The sequence below is a fragment of the Colossoma macropomum genome, unplaced genomic scaffold (genome assembly GCF_904425465.1).
Source record: "Colossoma macropomum unplaced genomic scaffold, Colossoma_macropomum, whole genome shotgun sequence".
NCBI classification, from domain to species: Eukaryota; Metazoa; Chordata; class Actinopteri; order Characiformes; family Serrasalmidae; genus Colossoma; species Colossoma macropomum.
Genome location: NW_023494793.1, coordinates 31602031 through 31619739, shown reverse-complemented (window position 1 = coordinate 31619739; position 17709 = coordinate 31602031). Strand labels below are relative to the sequence as shown.

The 17709-nt window shown below is 38.6% G+C and overlaps 2 protein-coding genes across 5 annotated transcripts; both read right to left on the bottom strand.

Moving 5' to 3' along the window:
* Positions 1-102: 102 nt before the first annotated feature.
* On the bottom strand, positions 103-2299 carry mrpl55 (mitochondrial ribosomal protein L55). Its single transcript, XM_036579190.1, has 3 exons — positions 2153-2299; positions 1066-1267; positions 103-362 (listed from the first exon to the last, which is right to left on the bottom strand). The coding sequence occupies exons 1-3, from the start codon at positions 2200-2202 to the stop codon at positions 210-212; spliced, it is 405 nt and encodes a 134-aa protein (XP_036435083.1). The 5' UTR covers positions 2203-2299; the 3' UTR covers positions 103-209.
* A 1276-nt stretch (positions 2300-3575) lies between these two features.
* paox1 (polyamine oxidase (exo-N4-amino) 1) lies at positions 3576-13649 on the bottom strand. Of its 4 annotated transcripts, none has more exons than XM_036579187.1 (10): positions 13570-13649; positions 13299-13431; positions 12064-12224; positions 9027-9182; positions 8036-8456; positions 6681-6874; positions 5346-5595; positions 4967-5079; positions 4179-4336; positions 3576-3936 (listed from the first exon to the last, which is right to left on the bottom strand). In XM_036579187.1, the coding sequence occupies exons 4-10, from the start codon at positions 9178-9180 to the stop codon at positions 3781-3783; spliced, it is 1446 nt and encodes a 481-aa protein (XP_036435080.1). In that variant the 5' UTR covers positions 9181-9182; positions 12064-12224; positions 13299-13431; positions 13570-13649; the 3' UTR covers positions 3576-3780. The 4 variants fall into 4 exon arrangements, with proteins under 4 accessions (XP_036435080.1, XP_036435081.1, XP_036435079.1 ...); XM_036579188.1 differs by having other exon boundaries at positions 12064-12124; XM_036579186.1 differs by lacking the exon at positions 13299-13431 and having other exon boundaries at positions 12064-12124; positions 13493-13638.
* Positions 13650-17709: the final 4060 nt, after the last annotated feature.

Here is a 17709-nt window from a genome sequence, read left to right as displayed (position 1 = left end):
CCTATCTAACAGGGGAGACATGCTGAATGTATTACTCTAGCTTTCCAATAAAAAGGTTACTGAATGTCTAATTTAAGTCAAAGAGAGAGATCCATAACCATGTAGATTTCAGAAACCTTTAATGACACCAAAATCACAGCAGTGTAAATATGCTTTGTACATGTGAAACAGTATAAATAAGCCAAATGAAGTGAGCCTCGGTCCTTGGTTCATGTTTTCTTCCAGAACTTGCTGTAGTCGTCCACTTTGAAGTCATCCTCAAAGTCATCCTTCTTTGCTTTAACCATTGTCTTTTTAGGACCCCTTTTACGCATCCTGATCTTCCTCTCCTCCTCTGAGAGAGTGGTAATATCCACAGGCATCTAAGGAGAAAATTTAGACCACCCTTTTGTTTATTTAATTTCCATTCAAAATGGCCATTCATTACAATTTTTCAGAATTGGAGGGGGAAAAAAAGCAAAAAACATATATTTAACATATAATTAGACAAAAGCGTTCAATGTGAAGCTCCCAATTGTGTTTGGAAATACTTCGATCACGAGAAGCAGAGATTGTAAGTAACTTCCAAGAATGAACTTAGAAGGTGTGGAAAATTATCCCTGCAGATTTCTTTCAAAAACTGAAAGCAAGACTCCCAAAAAGAACGAAAGCTGTAATAACAGAAAAGGTTGGACACAAAAAATACTGAAAATTTTTGTTATATTTTGTCACTGAGGCTTCTGGATTTTTTTTCTGTCAAATACATGTTTTTTTGCAAATACATGAAAAGGTGGTCTCTTGACTTTTGCAGGGTGCTGTTTATCATCACTGTTGTAACAAAACCTTTCCAAAACACTTCACAAGGGAAAAAATGACCCTTTAATGTAAGTTCATTTAAAGATTTATTAGGTAATTCTGGACCATTTCTACTGGTCATGAAATTTTCACAGAATGTAAAGGGCAGATGTAGTTTTCAAATGATAATTAGAAACAACAGAGAAAAAGGTTTTGATCAGACAGTGGCGACATGAACGTTCAGATGATTTAGGACAACATATACAGCATACCACAAAACATTATACTAACCATTACTATTCTTTTAGGCTCCCTGTATCTGATGTTGATGGTGGACCCGTCTGGACGCACCAACAAGACTGGGTACAACCGCTCATATCTCTGCCTGCCACAGCGCACCACTGAGCTTCTGTTGGAGTTTGACTGAGCGTGCGTGGTGTGAAATGACGATACAGCAACTAAACATCTTTGGGAGATCACTTCCTGAAGACACCTAAGATGGAGGAAAGTCACATAATTCAAGATCTGTATTCACTTGTATTCACAGCAGCAGGGAAAAGAGAGCTTGTTACTTCAGACACAGTCTACTTCAGTGAAAGTGAAAGGGTGACTCAGAGAAACAAGTCAAAGATTACAGACAGCTTTTTATAGAACAATAAAACTTTGATTTATAACTCTGACTGCCAAACTGTGGCTGCAGCTATTTTCTTAACTTTCTGAAAGAGTTGGGCTCACCATGCTCACGCTACATCTGACTGTGAGGTAGCTGGACCTGAAGTTATGATTCTGAAGTTGTATGAAATGATGTGCCTACGCCAAAGGTACTGAAGACCATGGTCACTGATTAAAAAAGCGAACAGTGTCTGAACACAGTTCACGAAAACACAAAAACAACTGATTTTAAAACAGGCTGTTTTGCAGCTTAATTTCAATGGGTAGTGAACAGAACATTAGAACATTAAAGTTCACATACTACGTTTAACATTTTATTTAAAAAAAGCGGGGGACTTTAAGGTTTCTTCTAAACTCTCCGCATACAGTGTTAAACGTGCAGCACTTGTATCACTCCCAAACGATGCAATCAGGCTTTCATGGTTTGCTTGGTATGAATTCTATAAACATAGTTTGAATAAAGCTTCTCTACAACGATGAGTCATCTTACATCTCGTTCTACAAGATTATACGCTTAACAAACACGAGCACTATGTACAGTTTAAAGTAGTCAGTATTAAACCTGTTTAAACCTCCTCTACACTCTGATATTTTAGCTAGGTTAGTCATCCTGGTGATAAACTGAACTTCACTGCTCCCTCACACCAGCATAACGTTAGCTGTGCTAAGCTAACCAAACTGACAGCACCGCTGTTTTATTACTCACCTGAACACACTCCTGCCATTCATCCAGACTTTATGCAGAGCCATTTTCATAACATTGAGTTGGGTTTTTTATCTACTGCATTCCTGAAACGATGCTGGAAAAGAAAAGGTCACCACCAACCACACTAACCATAAGATGTGTTTGTAAAATTTTGCCGTACAGAAACACGGCATAGAGAATGGTTCCTACTGTAGTTCACCACGTAACGAAACATAGAACAAAATGAAAATAAGCTGAACAGAAAATGAAAATAAAATGAAAAACTCGTGGCTGTAATGTATTACAACGACAGCTGTCATTCATTGTGAAACAAAACAGACTGTCTGCCCCACTTCGTTTTTCCCACTACACGTTCATTAAATCTAGCGGATTTGTTAAGGTCGTAACCGTAGGTAGATCTATAGGCGTAACACTTATGATCAAAAATAATCAAACTGGAATTATAGACAAACTGTATAATCTGCTGGTTCTTCAGCAATGATAATTTGATAAGCAAAAGACTGTGCTTGTGGCTATTCACTCTATGGTGAGTGTCAGTCATGTGAGATCATATGGAAAAGAAACACACGGGCATGTATTATCATATGTGAGATACATTTCGAATATACTGTTTCATTTTAAAATGTTTTTACACACTAAAGTACACTAAGCTAAAATAAATTTTTGGCCATTTTCATGTTGATAAATGCACTTTACATATACTTATTTTCTGTATGGGGTACACAATTATTCACCATTCATCATAAACTTTCGTTCATGATATTGTCATTACACCTCCACATTGTTTATTGTTCATACTGCAAACAGCAAAACTGAAAAAAAAAAATCTTTTGAAAAAGAAAAGTAGAATGCACAAATAGAACGAGCAAGTGGAATGGATTTAACTTTCAAGGGCCCACAAGCCCAACACAGAAAAACAAAATTTCCCTGTATAATAATAATGTCAATTTATAATAGTGTCTCATACAAACCCATGAACACTTTACAATGACGGCAAAAAAGGACTTTGAAGAATAATTTGCAGTATGGAAGCTAAGCTGGAAAAACAGCCCATTTTTTTAGATGTCACAAAAACCAAAGTATTTACATATCATTGCTGTTGGAACAAAACCTCATATTTCCATTTTTGTTTTTATTTACTTATTATTATTTTTTTCAGATTTTGAAAATGCCCTTTACAATGTGTTAATATTTCATGGTGAATGGAACAATAGAAATACTCCAGAATTACTTTTTTTTTCCTTTTCCTGTGCAATTGGTATTTTGGAGATATGAGGTTTTGTCACAACAGGGATGATACATTTGCCTGTTCTGCAGCAGTTTAACTCTGCCAGTTCATGATGAAGTTAGTACTGTTTCATCTTGGATTGTTTTTTAAGGCATAATGGAACAGTGATCATTTAGATAGACAGATAGACAGACAGACAGACAGATAGATCTTTATTGATCTTGAAAGGAAACTGCAGAAAAATATATTTAAAAATATGAGGTAAGTTTTAAAAGCACAGGCAAAAAACAATCTGTTAGAGAGGTCATGTGGTTATGAGGCCATAAGATAAGGTCTGTAAATCAGTTAGGACTCTTTTTGGAAGAGTGGAACTCAGGGAAGAATGTGTGACAGTGGGCCCTTAAGTGTGACTCTCACAGTGAACAGCAGGGGGTGCTGTCCTGCCATAACGCTGCGCCAGCCTCTCTGCTTCTCTGTGTCCGGAGGTTATAGATCCCTGCACTGTACCATACAGAGTCTTTATGGTTGCCTCTCCAGCAAACAAAACCTGAAGATCCTGGAACACAAACAACCAAATTATATTCAAATAAAAGGGTGCACACATTTTTAAATATTCTTCTTCTACCCATATTTGCAAATGAACATGACCTTCCATATTTTCAGTACATTTTCAGTGAAAGAATGTTTCAAAAATGTTATTGCCAATACATGTATCCATTCTTACTGTTACTACAGTTATTCATTAGGTTAACTATAATACAGAGTCATGTGACTTCAGTCTTATGAAAAGGCAGTCACCTTGTTAGGGTTCTTAGTGGCCAACAAAGGCTCAGCCAGGACATCCATGACTTTCCCATCTACACCAACAGGGAGGAAAGTATAGGAACCGCGCGTCAAGTTGTTTTTACGCCACTGTGTGCACAGAATACTCTTTGGTGGAGGAATATGTGGATTTCCTAGAGAGACAGAATGAATATCTCATTTCAGATTTTTGTTCTGACAAATTTATAATTTCATAAATTCATTTACATACTTTTGATACTTTCTATAAGTATTAATCAAAACCCTGATAAAAAACAATATGAAGAAAAACAGGCTTATTTAAACACTCTATATCCTACACTGTTCCTGTATTTTATTTTTTCTCTGATGTCCACTTACATTTTATTGTATTTGATGTGCCAAAAACAATCATAATTTATTTTAACATGACAGTTCTTCAACCTCTCTTTATCTGTGCCTTTAAGACTAGTTATCTAACTGATCAGTGCACTGACAAGTTGCCCTGTATCGTGCCCTAATTCCAATGAATAAATGGGACTAAACTACTGTCAAGCTGAATAGGCAGATATAATGTAAAGGTACTAGTTTTTGTGACATCACAAAAACAGTGACTTGAACATGGGCTGTTTCTGTAGTTTAGTATCCACAGATAGACAGTATGGACTTAAATCTGAATTGTACATTTTGAAACTTGACAATGTTTACATAATATATCAGATTACTTAATTCAAAAAACAACTACATTTATTTTCAGATCATGGCCCTTCAAGTTTTGTGAATGAAATAGTTCATGGTTAATTTACCAGTAAAAATCCTGATATGTTCAGTGATGGCACTGGCTAATTCCTTCTCTGTCATGGTTTCAATCAGGTCAGCTATATCTCCAGGACACCAACCAATCAGAATATTGCCAAACCTGTAACACATAAACATTTAAAAATCAAATGTGTCTTTTCGTACCAATAATCTCATGTTACTTTTAAATGAATCTAATTTGCCTGTGCTTAATCATTAAGTGCTTTGCATGCCCCAAGTCTTTCAGCACCTACATGGAAAACAATGCAAATGAGATACTATGAGGGTGTAGGAGCAAGAAATGGAAGTCTGGATCTGCTGCTAGCTTTGTAAATGGTAAGGAGTTAAAATAAAAATGATTTTATTGTCGTTCAACACAGCCGTTACCTTTCCTCAGGTTTCATGACAGTAAACACGTTCAGGTGTTTCAGCCACTCGGTTTGACTGGTGGACACAGATGCAATAGAATCGTCATCCCAAATAAGACTAATGCGACTGACATCCTTTTCCCAGAAGGCTTCCTCATATTCTAGAAAAATCTTAGCCATGTTGCCAAAAGATAGGTTTTCAATCACCTCCATCTTCTCTGCTGGGAGGCTGGGGTTAAAGAGGTTAGCTGCTTCAGCTTTGAGGCAACCTGTGAAAAAAAATATGTGCTTTTAGAGAACTGTGTGAGCCATGTCTCTATTCCATTACCCAAATGAAGAATCAAAAACAAAAGACTTATGCTTTGTTAAACAATAATGTGTGGGCTTGAAAAAGAAGGATGAATTGACCAGGTAAAATTCAGACACATACAGCTGTATGCAAAACTCTGGGCACCTCTGATCAAATTACTTGTGTTGTTCCAGCTTGTAATTTTTTATGTCCTAAATGCCATTCAGAAAGGGAAGTTAAGGAGAACTGTTAAAATCAAGACAAGATCTGGAAACTCAAAAACAATTTCAGAAAAAATCTGCTCGTAGACTGGTCAGCTATGCTAAGCAAAACCCCACATTATCGTCAACTACAAGGATGGGAGAGGTGATGCCCCGGCCCACTACACAGTGTTGTTACACAAACATCTTCTACATGGAGGGGAATCAGAAAACAAATTGATGTCATTAAAAAAAATCAACATCTGAAGTATGCAAAACACTTAGATAAGCCAGGGGCATTTGGGAAACAAGTGCTGTGGACTGACGGGACAAATATTTGGGGATGGAACTTTTTTTTCGACAAACACCAAAGGTATGTTTAAGGAGAAAAAGGAGAAACATTTCAATTAAAGAACACCTCGCCAACTGTTAAGCATCAGTGTGGATCTATTAAGCTTTGGGGTTGTGAGAGTAAAGAAAAGACTCTATTAAATATCAACAAAGCCTGGGAGCTAATATCTGAAGATGAAAAGAGGTAGGATGTTACAACAGGACAATGATGCAAACCATACATCAAAATCAACCATTAACTATTAATAAACAAAAGATAAAGGTTCTTAAACATGCTGTGCATACAAGATGATCTATGAATATTTCTCAACTAGAAGCATTCTGCAAAGAAAAGTGATAAAATCAAGACTAGAAAGATTGTTAGCTGGTTACAAGAACCGTTTCATACTTAAGTTTGTTCCAGAGGTGGTGTTAATTTTTTTTCCACTTACAAAATCAACTAAATGTGACATCTGACCAGCGGTGCCTAAACTTTTGCATACAACTGTTGTTTTATGTGCATAAACCTACTCACCAAGAGATACAGTGACGATTACATGATCTGCCAGAATCTCCGCTCCATCTTCACACACCACACGCACAGGGTATTCTAGGCCTTCTGTACCAGGGAAAGAGCCGTCCCACTCGATCTTTCTTACTGCTTTATTCAGCAGCAAACGCTCCTTGGGGAAATCCTCTGCTAACTTTTCCACTATTTGAAACATGAACCTAAAACAGTGAAACATTAATTTGGACAACAACATTAACCCTGTTTCGGATTAAAGCAGTGACTCAACTAAAAATCGAATTTATCCAATTTTCCTCTTAACCAAAATGTACTTGATAAGTCAAGACATGTTTAGTGTCTCTTCAGTTTATGGAGCTTTGCAGCTAAGGCAGCTAACAAGTAACAAGCTTACAGCCACCAGTTTGCACCGTAAACTAAACGCTTACAGTCGTATGCAAAAGTTTGGGTTAATTTTCTAAGTTAAAAGTTAAAATATCCTCTACAGAGAACACACTTCTGCACAGTTTAATGCACAATTACAGTTTTTTTTGTTGAACTGAACATATTCAGAAGAAAAAACTCATCAAATTCATAGATATTGTGCACTAACATTTGCTGAAAAATACCATATTTACGTTTGTTCTCTGTAGAGGACATGTTAACTTATTTTCACTTCAAAAATCAACAAAACATTTCACCGGGGTGTTTAAACTTTTGCATACAATAAAAGTACGCAAAGATACCTTGCATATGTGAAACCACTAGTAGCAACGATTTTAAAACCTGAGTTTTGTATGTACCGTTGTCCATTTTTAGAGATAACAGTATGCCACAGAGTGTCAGAAACTACATAATCATGTCTATCGATTCAACCTGAAATCAACCACACCATTTCATTTTAATGCAAAAATTACTGTTTTACTGTTACTGTAATCTTACATCAAAATGTAATGACTTGTACCCATCTGTAAAACATCTGAGGTTTGATTACGTCACCATGCACCAGTGGGCATGGAAAAACAATATTAACCAATAATATAATGCTTCACCACCCACTCCGACTACCCTGCCTAAGATGGAGCAAAAATGCTCAGCTAGTTCAAAGATCTGCCCAGATACTGCATTTCAATCTGAAATACTTCAGTGTGCAGAAGAAAAATGCATTATGATTTCCAATTCACACTGACTTGACTTGAGGCAAGTGTGTGATGCTTTAGGCATGCAGTTTGCACAATGCTGACCTGATCCACTCTTTGTTAGACACATTAGCCTCATAGTTTCAGTGCAAAACTAAAGCAGACTTGGGACAGTGAGCCACTGAGTCATCACTTTAAGATTTTAGTTTGAATGTAAACTTGGTCTGATCTGAACATTTTTCCTACCCTTCCACGTTGAGATCATCCCCCATGTTGATGTAATATTGCCATGAATCTGCAGAGACGTTGTGAAGGTCTGAGGCTGCAATGCTAAGCAGGTAGTCTTTCCCAACCAAGGCAAGAACACCCTGCACACTCTTCTTATCAGCCTGCGAGGCCTCAATGACAGCATGAGCTTTCTCTGCAAAACGTTCTCCTAAGCTTCCCCCCGAGATATTTCCACGATCCCGAATGATTCTTTCCCCCGCCTCGTACACATGTTCGGCAAATTCTGTTTCGACTTTGCTTCCGTTGTGTCTGTAAAACACGGTGTTTCCCTCATCAGGGACTTGGCTGAGAAGGCCATACTTTTTTAAAAGACAGTAGAACAGGTTTTCTTCAGATGAACCATGGATATATTGAGCTCCAGTGTCAACCCATGCCTTCCCTGCACAAAACAAACAGATCAATGAAATGTAGGATGGACGTGACAATAATCAGGCAAGGGCTATGTAATGGCAAATGAAGTTCTACGTTCAGCAATTTTATCATTAAAAATAGCCTGCGTCACATGAAGAGTCAGTGCTGTTCACACAAAATACGAGAAGTGAAATCCAGATCATGTGTTCAGGAGCATTTTCTGATTTCCTCTTTCGCAAAACTAGTCCTTGCAGAGACGACCTCAAAACGTTGTAATCATTAGTCATTTTGTTTTTTGTTGATAATACAATATAATAAACTACTATACTATAAACTAATCACAGTATTTTAGATGTTTTATTCAATATTTTAAATATTTTAGGAAGATGTTATTACATGTTAAATAATATACTGTAATTATCTATTTACAATAGCTTTAAAATTTTTGATGAAAATACAAATGTTTATAATAATTTTCAATGCTATACAGCCATTTCAACGGTTATGCAACCGAATTGATTTTACACTATTAAAAACTTTGGAATGGTGAATCCAAACTTGTGAACAGTAGTGTATACATTCATTCAGCAGAGTTTACCTATATTCGCTTTGGCTACTCTGCCTCCAACAGTGTCCGCCGCTTCAACCACAGTGACGTCAGTGAAGCCCAGTTCTTTTAGCTTGATGGCCGCTCCGAGTCCAGCCACACCAGCACCGACCACCACAATCCGAGGCTGCTGGCCGTCCTTCATTACTGATGCGTTTAATAAAGAGATATTTAGGTTTTCATCACATATAAAACAAGGCTGCTCAACTCTGCTCCGACGTCTCATACTCGAAAGCGGAGCAGATCCGCTTTCACTTTGTATCGACTGCGTGCAAATGATCACGCTTGTTTCTTTTACTACGGTGACTCATAGGTAATGATAAAAGAGCATGATGTAGCCTGTATACACCGCTGTTTGCGCACTCTACGCAGTCTGCATTCACCTCGTATACAACACTTGCACGTTGCTTTTCCTTCACAACGAAATATACAAATGAATCTCGCCACTAACCGCGTTTCTCACCAATCTGGTTTAAGTTTTATACACTGTTCACTCTTATAGCTGAGAAATTTTGACAGAAGTCTTGCAGCAAAGGCTGTGACTTGTTAAAAATCTAAAAGGAAATGTAACCCATTATAATCTGGATACACTGATACTGCTGCCGTGTAACTTGTACAAGTAAGTTGTTTCATTGTCCACTCAAGGGAATGGCAGACCACGTGCCTGGAAATGAATTCTCCTCACAGTTTTTGCTAAATTGTTGTTACAGCCATGAACATTTCTTGCAGAAAACGCTGGCTCTAAGTGTATATCACTAAAATATCTCATGACAGTGTACATAGAAAGAAAGTTACAAGAGGATCCACCTGCCAGGAAAAGCCCCCTCTCTTAAATCAGGCTACAAATATGGGCCCAAACATGTATTACTAAATATATGTCATAGTTGTGGCAACAGAAAGAAATTTAAAGGGGGATGCCTTTTGAGGGAGTCCACTTGCCAGAAAATGCACCCCTCTTAAATTTAGTTACAGTCTTAGGAAAAAAGGTATGAAACTGTCACTGGGACAGTACCCCTCTTGTCACTGGGGTGGTACCCTCAAGGGCACATCTCAGCACCTTTAGTCAGTATACATAATGGTATCATGATCCATTGAAATTATATTTTCTAAGTTGTACTGACTCCACACACCCTGTCTCGTCTCTAGGCGTTTTATTTTATTGTTCTGTTTTAAAACATTAGGTTAAGAAGAGGTACAAATACGTACTTTTCCACTGGGAAAAACCTATTTAAGGTACACAATTGGACCTTAAAACCACTGTTGTACCTTTGAGGGCATGTTTACATTATCATTACCTTGATGAGCAAAACATGTACACGCATAGTACCTTTATTTCTAATCGTGTACGTGGTTACTGCATCCTTAAAACTTGCAGTTATCACATGTTGGTCCCAAATATGTGGGACTAAAATCAATTCATGCGTGGATCAATAAAGAGGAATGTTTTAATCACACATATTTGGGACCAGTATGTATTAGCTGAAAGTAATAATAATGTAGCCAGATTTAGGAGGGGTGCATTTCCTGGCAGGTGGACTGCCTTACATAGCATCCCCCACAGCCTTTTATCTGCTGACACATTTTAGTCATACACATTTGTGACCAACATGTGATACTTGTGTTTCATCGATGCAACAACCCCGTAGCCTGATTTAAGAGGGGACGCTCTTCCTAGCAGGTGGACTGACTTAAAAAGTATCGTCTTGTACCTTTTTTTCTATGTACACAGTTATGAAATATTTTAGTGATATACACTTAGAGCCAGCGTGTGTTTTCTGCAATACATTTTCATGGCTGTAACAACAATTCAGCAAAAAACTACGAGGGGATGAACTTCCTGGCAAGTGGTCTGTCATATAAAGCACTACCATTCCCTGGAGTTGACTATGAAATTACTGTAGTAGTATATGTTTGCAAGCAGCAAGTACTTGTAAATTATCTTGTATATGAGGTGAATGCAGACTCAGTGTCATAGGGTGTATATAGGCTCCATTATCCTCTTTTATTATCATTTACGAGTCACTGTAGTTTAGAAGAAATGAGTGTGATCCTCATGTTTTTTTAGCTGGTACAAAGTGAAAGCGGATCTCCTCCGCTTTCGAGTAAAAGACGGTGTGCGAGCTCCCGAGAGGGGGTGCTTCTCCCGGCAGGGGTTCCGAATTCGGCACAACACCTGCCTTAATCTAACCCACCTGATGCTAAGGCAAGGCCTTCAAGAGCATCTGAGAATCTGAGTCAGGTGGACTGGAACTGAACTCAGAGTAGTAGAGCATCTGCCCTGTATATTTAGTGTATTCTGCGCTCTAGCATATCCAATTCATCTCAGGTTAAATGGAAGAATGCAGGTCATGCAATTTTCCACTTATCCCAAAAAGAGAAAGTGGAAAACAACTCTGTGTCCAATGCCTGCTTAGTTAGTTGTGCCCTGTAGATGTGGGTTGTGCAGTTAAAAAGTAATGGAAGACTATGGACTTCTACTACATTAGCCTCAAACACTAAACAGCTAATCAGCTTGGAAATTGTGTACTTTTTATTTTTTTGGTGAACCACTTCTTTAATGATTATTGGAGAGTTATTATAAGAATGTAGATTGTATGTAGTTTCTTATCCTCCAGTGTATATTTCATTTTTTCCACCTGAATTTACATGCCCAAATCGTAAGGCAAATTATTCAGTAACTGCATGAAATTTTTTTGGTAAAAGTTCCCCTCAAATTAACAGAAAATGTGTTTTATGATCATATACATAATGCTTTATGCTTACAATTTACTGCTGAAAGCCGAAAATCAAAGATGCTTTTAAAATTACATTACCCATCTATTTGACTGGAAAGAAGACAGTTATATGACACCCACCTTTTGAATGATCTTATGAAATATGAAAGTGAAAGCCAGATCACACATTTGTTATTAAAGTGTTATGCTCTTTAAAAAGCTCAGGACCTATAAAAAAGATCAGCCATTCCAGTCTTGTTTGCAGTCTGAAATTCAACAGTACAAACTTAAACACAATAATTAAAGAAGCCTACCTGTAAGAAGGTCTGTATTGTTGAACGAGCTGACTGAGCTGAGGTAAAACGCTGCACCGCTCTGCAGGACACAGAGAATGATTCAGCCCTTTTATTTCAAACTGTCTGCAGAGAGGACGGCTCTGATTTTCAGAGTACAGTAATACTGCATGCGGGAAAACCTGCAAATGGGAGGGGCATAACCCAAATGGGCGGGTGCCAAAAGGGAGTACGTCATGAGAGTGTCATCATCTCCAGAAACTGTAGCAGCATTCAGTTTTTTTAGACATGAAAAGAAAGACTGGTAAAGAAACTCCTCTCAGCAGCCACTATGTTTTTATTACTTTTTCACTACCCTCTGGTTTAACCCCGATGAGCGCTTTGTAATAAACTTGATCAAAATATCACAATTGGGCTCTGTTTTGTTTTTGTCTGTTTCATTTTTAATTCTGGTATGTGAATTGAGATGTTATGGATCCTAATGCTTTTTATGTTCGTGTATGTATAATTATTTGCAATAATTATAAAGCTGCACTATTCAGTGGACTGGCCTGTTAACAATTTTCTGGCACTGGAATGAAAGTAAATTACGTTTATCATGCCACTGGCACATTCTGGCCACATGTGGAATATGCCAGATGCCATTCTCTGAGAGGAATATGCCAGTCTCTGAGAGAAATATGCCAGTCTCTGAGAGAAATATGCCAGTCTCTGAGAGGAATATGCCACTCTCTGAGTGAATATGCCAGTCTCTGAGAGGAATATGCCAGTCTCTGAGAGGAATATGCCAGTCTCTGAGAGGAATATGCCACTCTCTGAGTGAATATGCCAGTCTCTGAGAGGAATATGCCAGTCTCTGAGAGGAATATGCCACTCTCTGAGTGAATATGCCAGTCTCTGAGAGTAATATGTCACTGCTGAGTGGAATATGCCAGCGAGTGAAATATAGTGGAGTATGCCACTATTGAGTGGAATATTGAGGACAGTGTTTTTCCCTTTTCTGTGCGCTGTTCTGTGCTGAGTTTAATAAAGCCGAGCTATAGACGGACATTTCGATGAGTTTCTCCTGAGGACACGCTACCCTACCATATTAAAAGGTAAACGTTTTATAGTATTGACATAAGCACTAAGTTTAAACCAAGTCGTAAAAGAGGCCTGGACCCGCTAGAGTGAAGTCTGTTTGCGTACATTTGTTTTAGGCTACTAGCAAAGCGTTTGACAGAATGCAAACTTTTTGGGAGCTAAGACCAACCTACTTGTAGTTATTGTAGGATCTCCTATTTGAAGTTGGTCTAGCCTTCAGGAACACACAGCTACTTGGATTTTCCTAACAGCCTTCGGGTCTGTTTTGGGTTTTCCAAACCCAAAAACGCGATGCCATCTTTGTGCCTGCGAGACGAAACACAGTCTAAACAGTCTTGAAAGTTAGCAGAAAACGACTTTTACTGACCATCACATGTAGCGTGGCAGTAATCCAACACTTTATTGTGAGGTTAATTCTTCTCTCGGTATGTAACGTTAGCATACTTCCGTTAGCAGAATCTCTCCGTGCTGAACTGAAACTTAGCTAATGCTCCTCAGTGTTTACAGTCCTGCGCTAATATTCGGTTGGTCACTAGGGGGCACCAAAACACAACATTACCATCAATCTGCTGCGGTCATGTTGACCCGTCCAAACTCGCAGTTGCTTTGAATTTGTAAAGCTCTGATAAGAAAGGCTTAATACGTTTTTTAGTAAAAGTAACGAAGACACGTTAACCAGCATAGACCAGCATGGCTGTGTTTTGGATGCTGGTATGCTGGTCTGCAGTGATGGAAGTCATCTGCAAAACCAGCATATCTTGTTTTGGATGCTGGTCAGCAGTAATGGAAGTTATTAGGCTGGTCACCTGCAAAACCAGCATATCTTCTGTTTTGGGTGCTGGTATGCTAATCAGCAACAATGGAAGTTATTAGGCTGGTCACCTGCAAAACCAGCGTATGTTGTGCTTTGGATGCTGGTATGCTAGACAACCAGCATGGCCGTGCTGGATGACCAGCTAAACTTGCACCAGACCAGCATGCATGAGCTTAGACCAGTATAGAATGCATGCTGGTCTGTGCTATTTTTTCAGCAGGTATATAGTTTGTATAATGAGGCCCACAGAATAAAATTTGTGTACTAACAAAACTTTGGGATTAAATGGGTTAATGTGCAATCAGTCAGCAACAGTCTAATGACATCAAAAATAAATCAAGCTTTAGTGCTAAGAAGTGTTGGTTTAGGGGCTTAAACAGAAATGGATGATGAAAGCCATAGTCTAAACCAGGTGCCCAAACTTTTGGGGGCCAAAGTGCAATGTTTGCGGTGGGCTGAGGGCCAGAATAACAAAACAATATACAAATAAATAAGAAAAGAAGGTTTCAAAAGGACAAAACAGGCAGAGTATGACACTTTGTTACTAAAATGCTTAAAAAATAGAATTTTGAAAGAAAAAAAATATTTAATAAGCTTTACATAGTATAGAAATATGCTTGTTTTCTCATGAGAGATGGTGGGGATGGATCACTTTCTAGCAGGTCAAATCAAATGTCCTAATATAATAGCTGAACAGGTTAGATCAGGGATGCAAAAAACATTGTGCCATGAGTCTACACTGTTCAAATACTATTTTAAGCACAGTGGCAGAGATTAATAGAAGTACTGCTGATTAGTTCAGTAGGGTTGCACTCTTCTTATAGCCTTTTAGATGGTTCTTGTTGGGATTGTTGGCTTCAAGATGCAACCATTTCATCTTTTTATAAAGCTTTTTGCCTGCTTATTGTTTTATTTGCATTTCTGCATTCTACCATTAGGTTAAATTAGCAATAATAATAATATTTTTTTAAGCTGGGATATGGGCTCACTTTATGCTGCTTACAGAAAAGCAGTAAGTTCAAAATCTGTACCTAAAATTAAATACCCTGCCTAACTGGGCCCTTGAATGAGACATATCTGTAGTAAATTTAGTAAGGTAGTAGTTAATTGTTATTCCTATTTTCTGGGTCAGGGAATCCTTTTATTGCCATTTTAAACTCCAGCTGGACCAAAACACCATTTAAAATGTTCATATGCTATTTCGGTGGTTTAACCAGGGGTGTCACTAGAGGTTCATGCATAAGGGGGGGCTAAGCCTGTACTAGAAGGATCTAGGGGCATGGTCCCCCAGGTTTTTTTTTTTCAATGGCCCCAAATGTCTGCTCATCAACTTTTAGAGTAGGAACAGAAAATGTATCAAAAATTACTATTTGGTCATATTGGCATACAGTGGATTTGTCTCTTTATGGTTTGTATTAAGTACAGAGCCACTATGTCTTAAACACTATTTCTTGCAAGCTAACAAGCAACCAAGTAAATTATGTTCAGATAGCAAGATATACGAACCATAATTTGCCACAAATTCATATAGTAGGAGGGTAAATTCACTTATATAACTACTTACTGTTTCAGCACAGCAGAGGCAGTGCTGCAATAGAGCAGCAGCAGCGCCTCCCCCAGGTGACGCCCTGCTCTCTCAGTATATTGTGAATGAACTAGTAATGTTCATTAATTTGGGAAAGGGGGCTAAATAACATTTAGAGGGGTCTAACGCCTGCCTAGAACTGGCCTAGTGATGACCACAAGTATAGCAGCATATGATTTTCACTGTTTAGTGCATTTTCAAACTAGATACCATGTACTGCATCCTCTGTGCTCCTAGTAATACATTTCTCACCTAAATGTGTGGAAAAGTGTTTTAAATTAGGTGATTTTTGTTCCCAAATACCTTCAATTGTCAATGTCATCAGATTGTACGAAAATAACCTGTTTGCTCTGATTTGCAGTGCGCAAACGTTGTTTAAACGTGCAGAGCCCGGGCAGTAGAGCAACCACCCATTCACTCATTCACTGCTCAAACTAGCCTTTTGTCGAGCCATTGCCAAATGAAGCAGTGACCTTATTGTAACAGTAATTTGTCACCGGTATAATTGATCATCTTTCCGTTTTTATTGTGTGCAGAGTCAGTTTCTTGTGATTCACAGGCAGCAGGGGGCTTTGAGAGGGGCTTGCCCAGAAGGTAGGTGAATGTGAGTGATAAATGATGTCTGAAGGGGAGAATAGACCTGCCTTGTAGGCCAAAGATGGTGAAGACAATGCACAGACATGAGGCTGTGTCTGCAGAGTGGTCAGGCCATGACTGCACCTCAGCTCTTGCTCTCACATATTGCTACTGACAAAACAAAACCTTGTTACTCCATTTTTTTTACATCACTTACCATAGCAGGTGCCTTTATACGGTGTGAACATTTCATGATGAATGAACCAGTAGAAACAGCCCACAATTACTTGAAATAAAACCATTTTATTACAACAGTGATGATATGTTTTGACGACAGTCTGAAATGTGCTACTGAACTTTCATTTCAGAATAAAGAAGCCACACACAGGCTGCTTATTCTAATACTTCAAGAAATGATCATAAATCACACAGTTATGCTTCATTGTTTAATTACAGACTGATCAGGTAACTCCAAATGACTGATCAGTAACTGGAGGCGTGCCTGGGAGAGAGAAGAGGATAGTGTATGTCTTGGGCAGGATCAGTGTTATGTTCTCAGGGTGCAGTTTTCCACTGTGAGCTGGAATGGCTTGTCAGGGCAGGACTGTCCAGGGGCAATGTCTGAAGTGAGTCCTCTCTCTTGCTCACACAGGGCTGGTTTTATACAATATTGGGATGTGCTATCGTACATGAGTCATGTACGCATTTTATGTATATATATATATATATATATACCTGAATGTAACAAAAAAAAACACAGAAGTATAATATCAAATATCTATTAGTGCTTAATTTGTTCACTTTTTTGTCCACTTTTTTACTTTCGTGCACCTACTGCCACTTTAAATCTTTCATAATCCCTATCCTAAAACCAGCAGTAACAGCTGTGGCCACTTAACAAAAGCTCTTCCTGATATGCAACTAATATGGCTAAAAGAAGAGATATTTCTAAGGGATCTAAAAATCCTGAAAAACAACCCCATAGCATTATCCCTCCTTGAAGTATACACTTGGCACAGTGCAGTCAGGCAGGTAACGTTCTCCTGGCCAAACCCGGACTCGTCCATCAGACTGCTAGATAGAGAAGCTTGATTCTTCACCCCACAGAATATGTTTCCCCTGCTCCAGAGTCCAGTGGCGGCCACTTTACACTACTCCATCTGACGCTTGGTTTTGTGCTTGGTGATGTAAAGCTTGCAAGCTGCTGATTGGCCATGGAAACCCCTGCCATGAAGCTTCCAGCGCAGTTACAGAGTCAGCAGAGCGTTGGCAACTTTTATGCACTATGAGACTCAGCACTCGGCGACCAGCTCTGTTACTTTACGTGACCTCTCCGGGCTGAGTTGCTGTGGTTCCTAAACGCTTCCACTTTTCAATAACACCACTCACAGTTGATCGTAATATAGGAAGGAAGAAGTTTCGCAAACTGACTTGTTGCAACGGTGACATCCTATTACAGCACCACGCTTGAGTTCACTGAGCTCTTTAGAACGACCTATCTTTTCACAAATGTTAGTAAAGACAGACTGCATGGCTAGGTGCTTGATTTTATACACCTGTGGCAATGGGACAGAATGAAACATCTAGATTCAATGATAAAGAGGTGTGT

Coding starts and splice junctions, on each gene's coding strand:
- paox1 (XM_036579186.1), bottom strand. CDS start 13,567: ATGCTAACGTTACATACCGAGAGAAGAATTAACCTCACAATAAAGTGT. Junction 9,183..12,063: donor CAATACAGACCTTCTTACAG/GTAGGCTTCTTT, acceptor TAAACGCATCAG/TAATGAAGGACGGCCAGCAG. Junction 8,457..9,026: donor AGTAGCCAAAGCGAATATAG/GTAAACTCTGCT, acceptor TGTTTTGTGCAG/GGAAGGCATGGGTTGACACT.
- mrpl55 (XM_036579190.1), bottom strand. CDS start 2,202: ATGAAAATGGCTCTGCATAAAGTCTGGATGAATGGCAGGAGTGTGTTC. Junction 1,268..2,152: donor AATGGCAGGAGTGTGTTCAG/GTGAGTAATAAA, acceptor CCTCCATCTTAG/GTGTCTTCAGGAAGTGATCT. Junction 363..1,065: donor AGCCTAAAAGAATAGTAATG/GTTAGTATAATG, acceptor TTTTCTCCTTAG/ATGCCTGTGGATATTACCAC.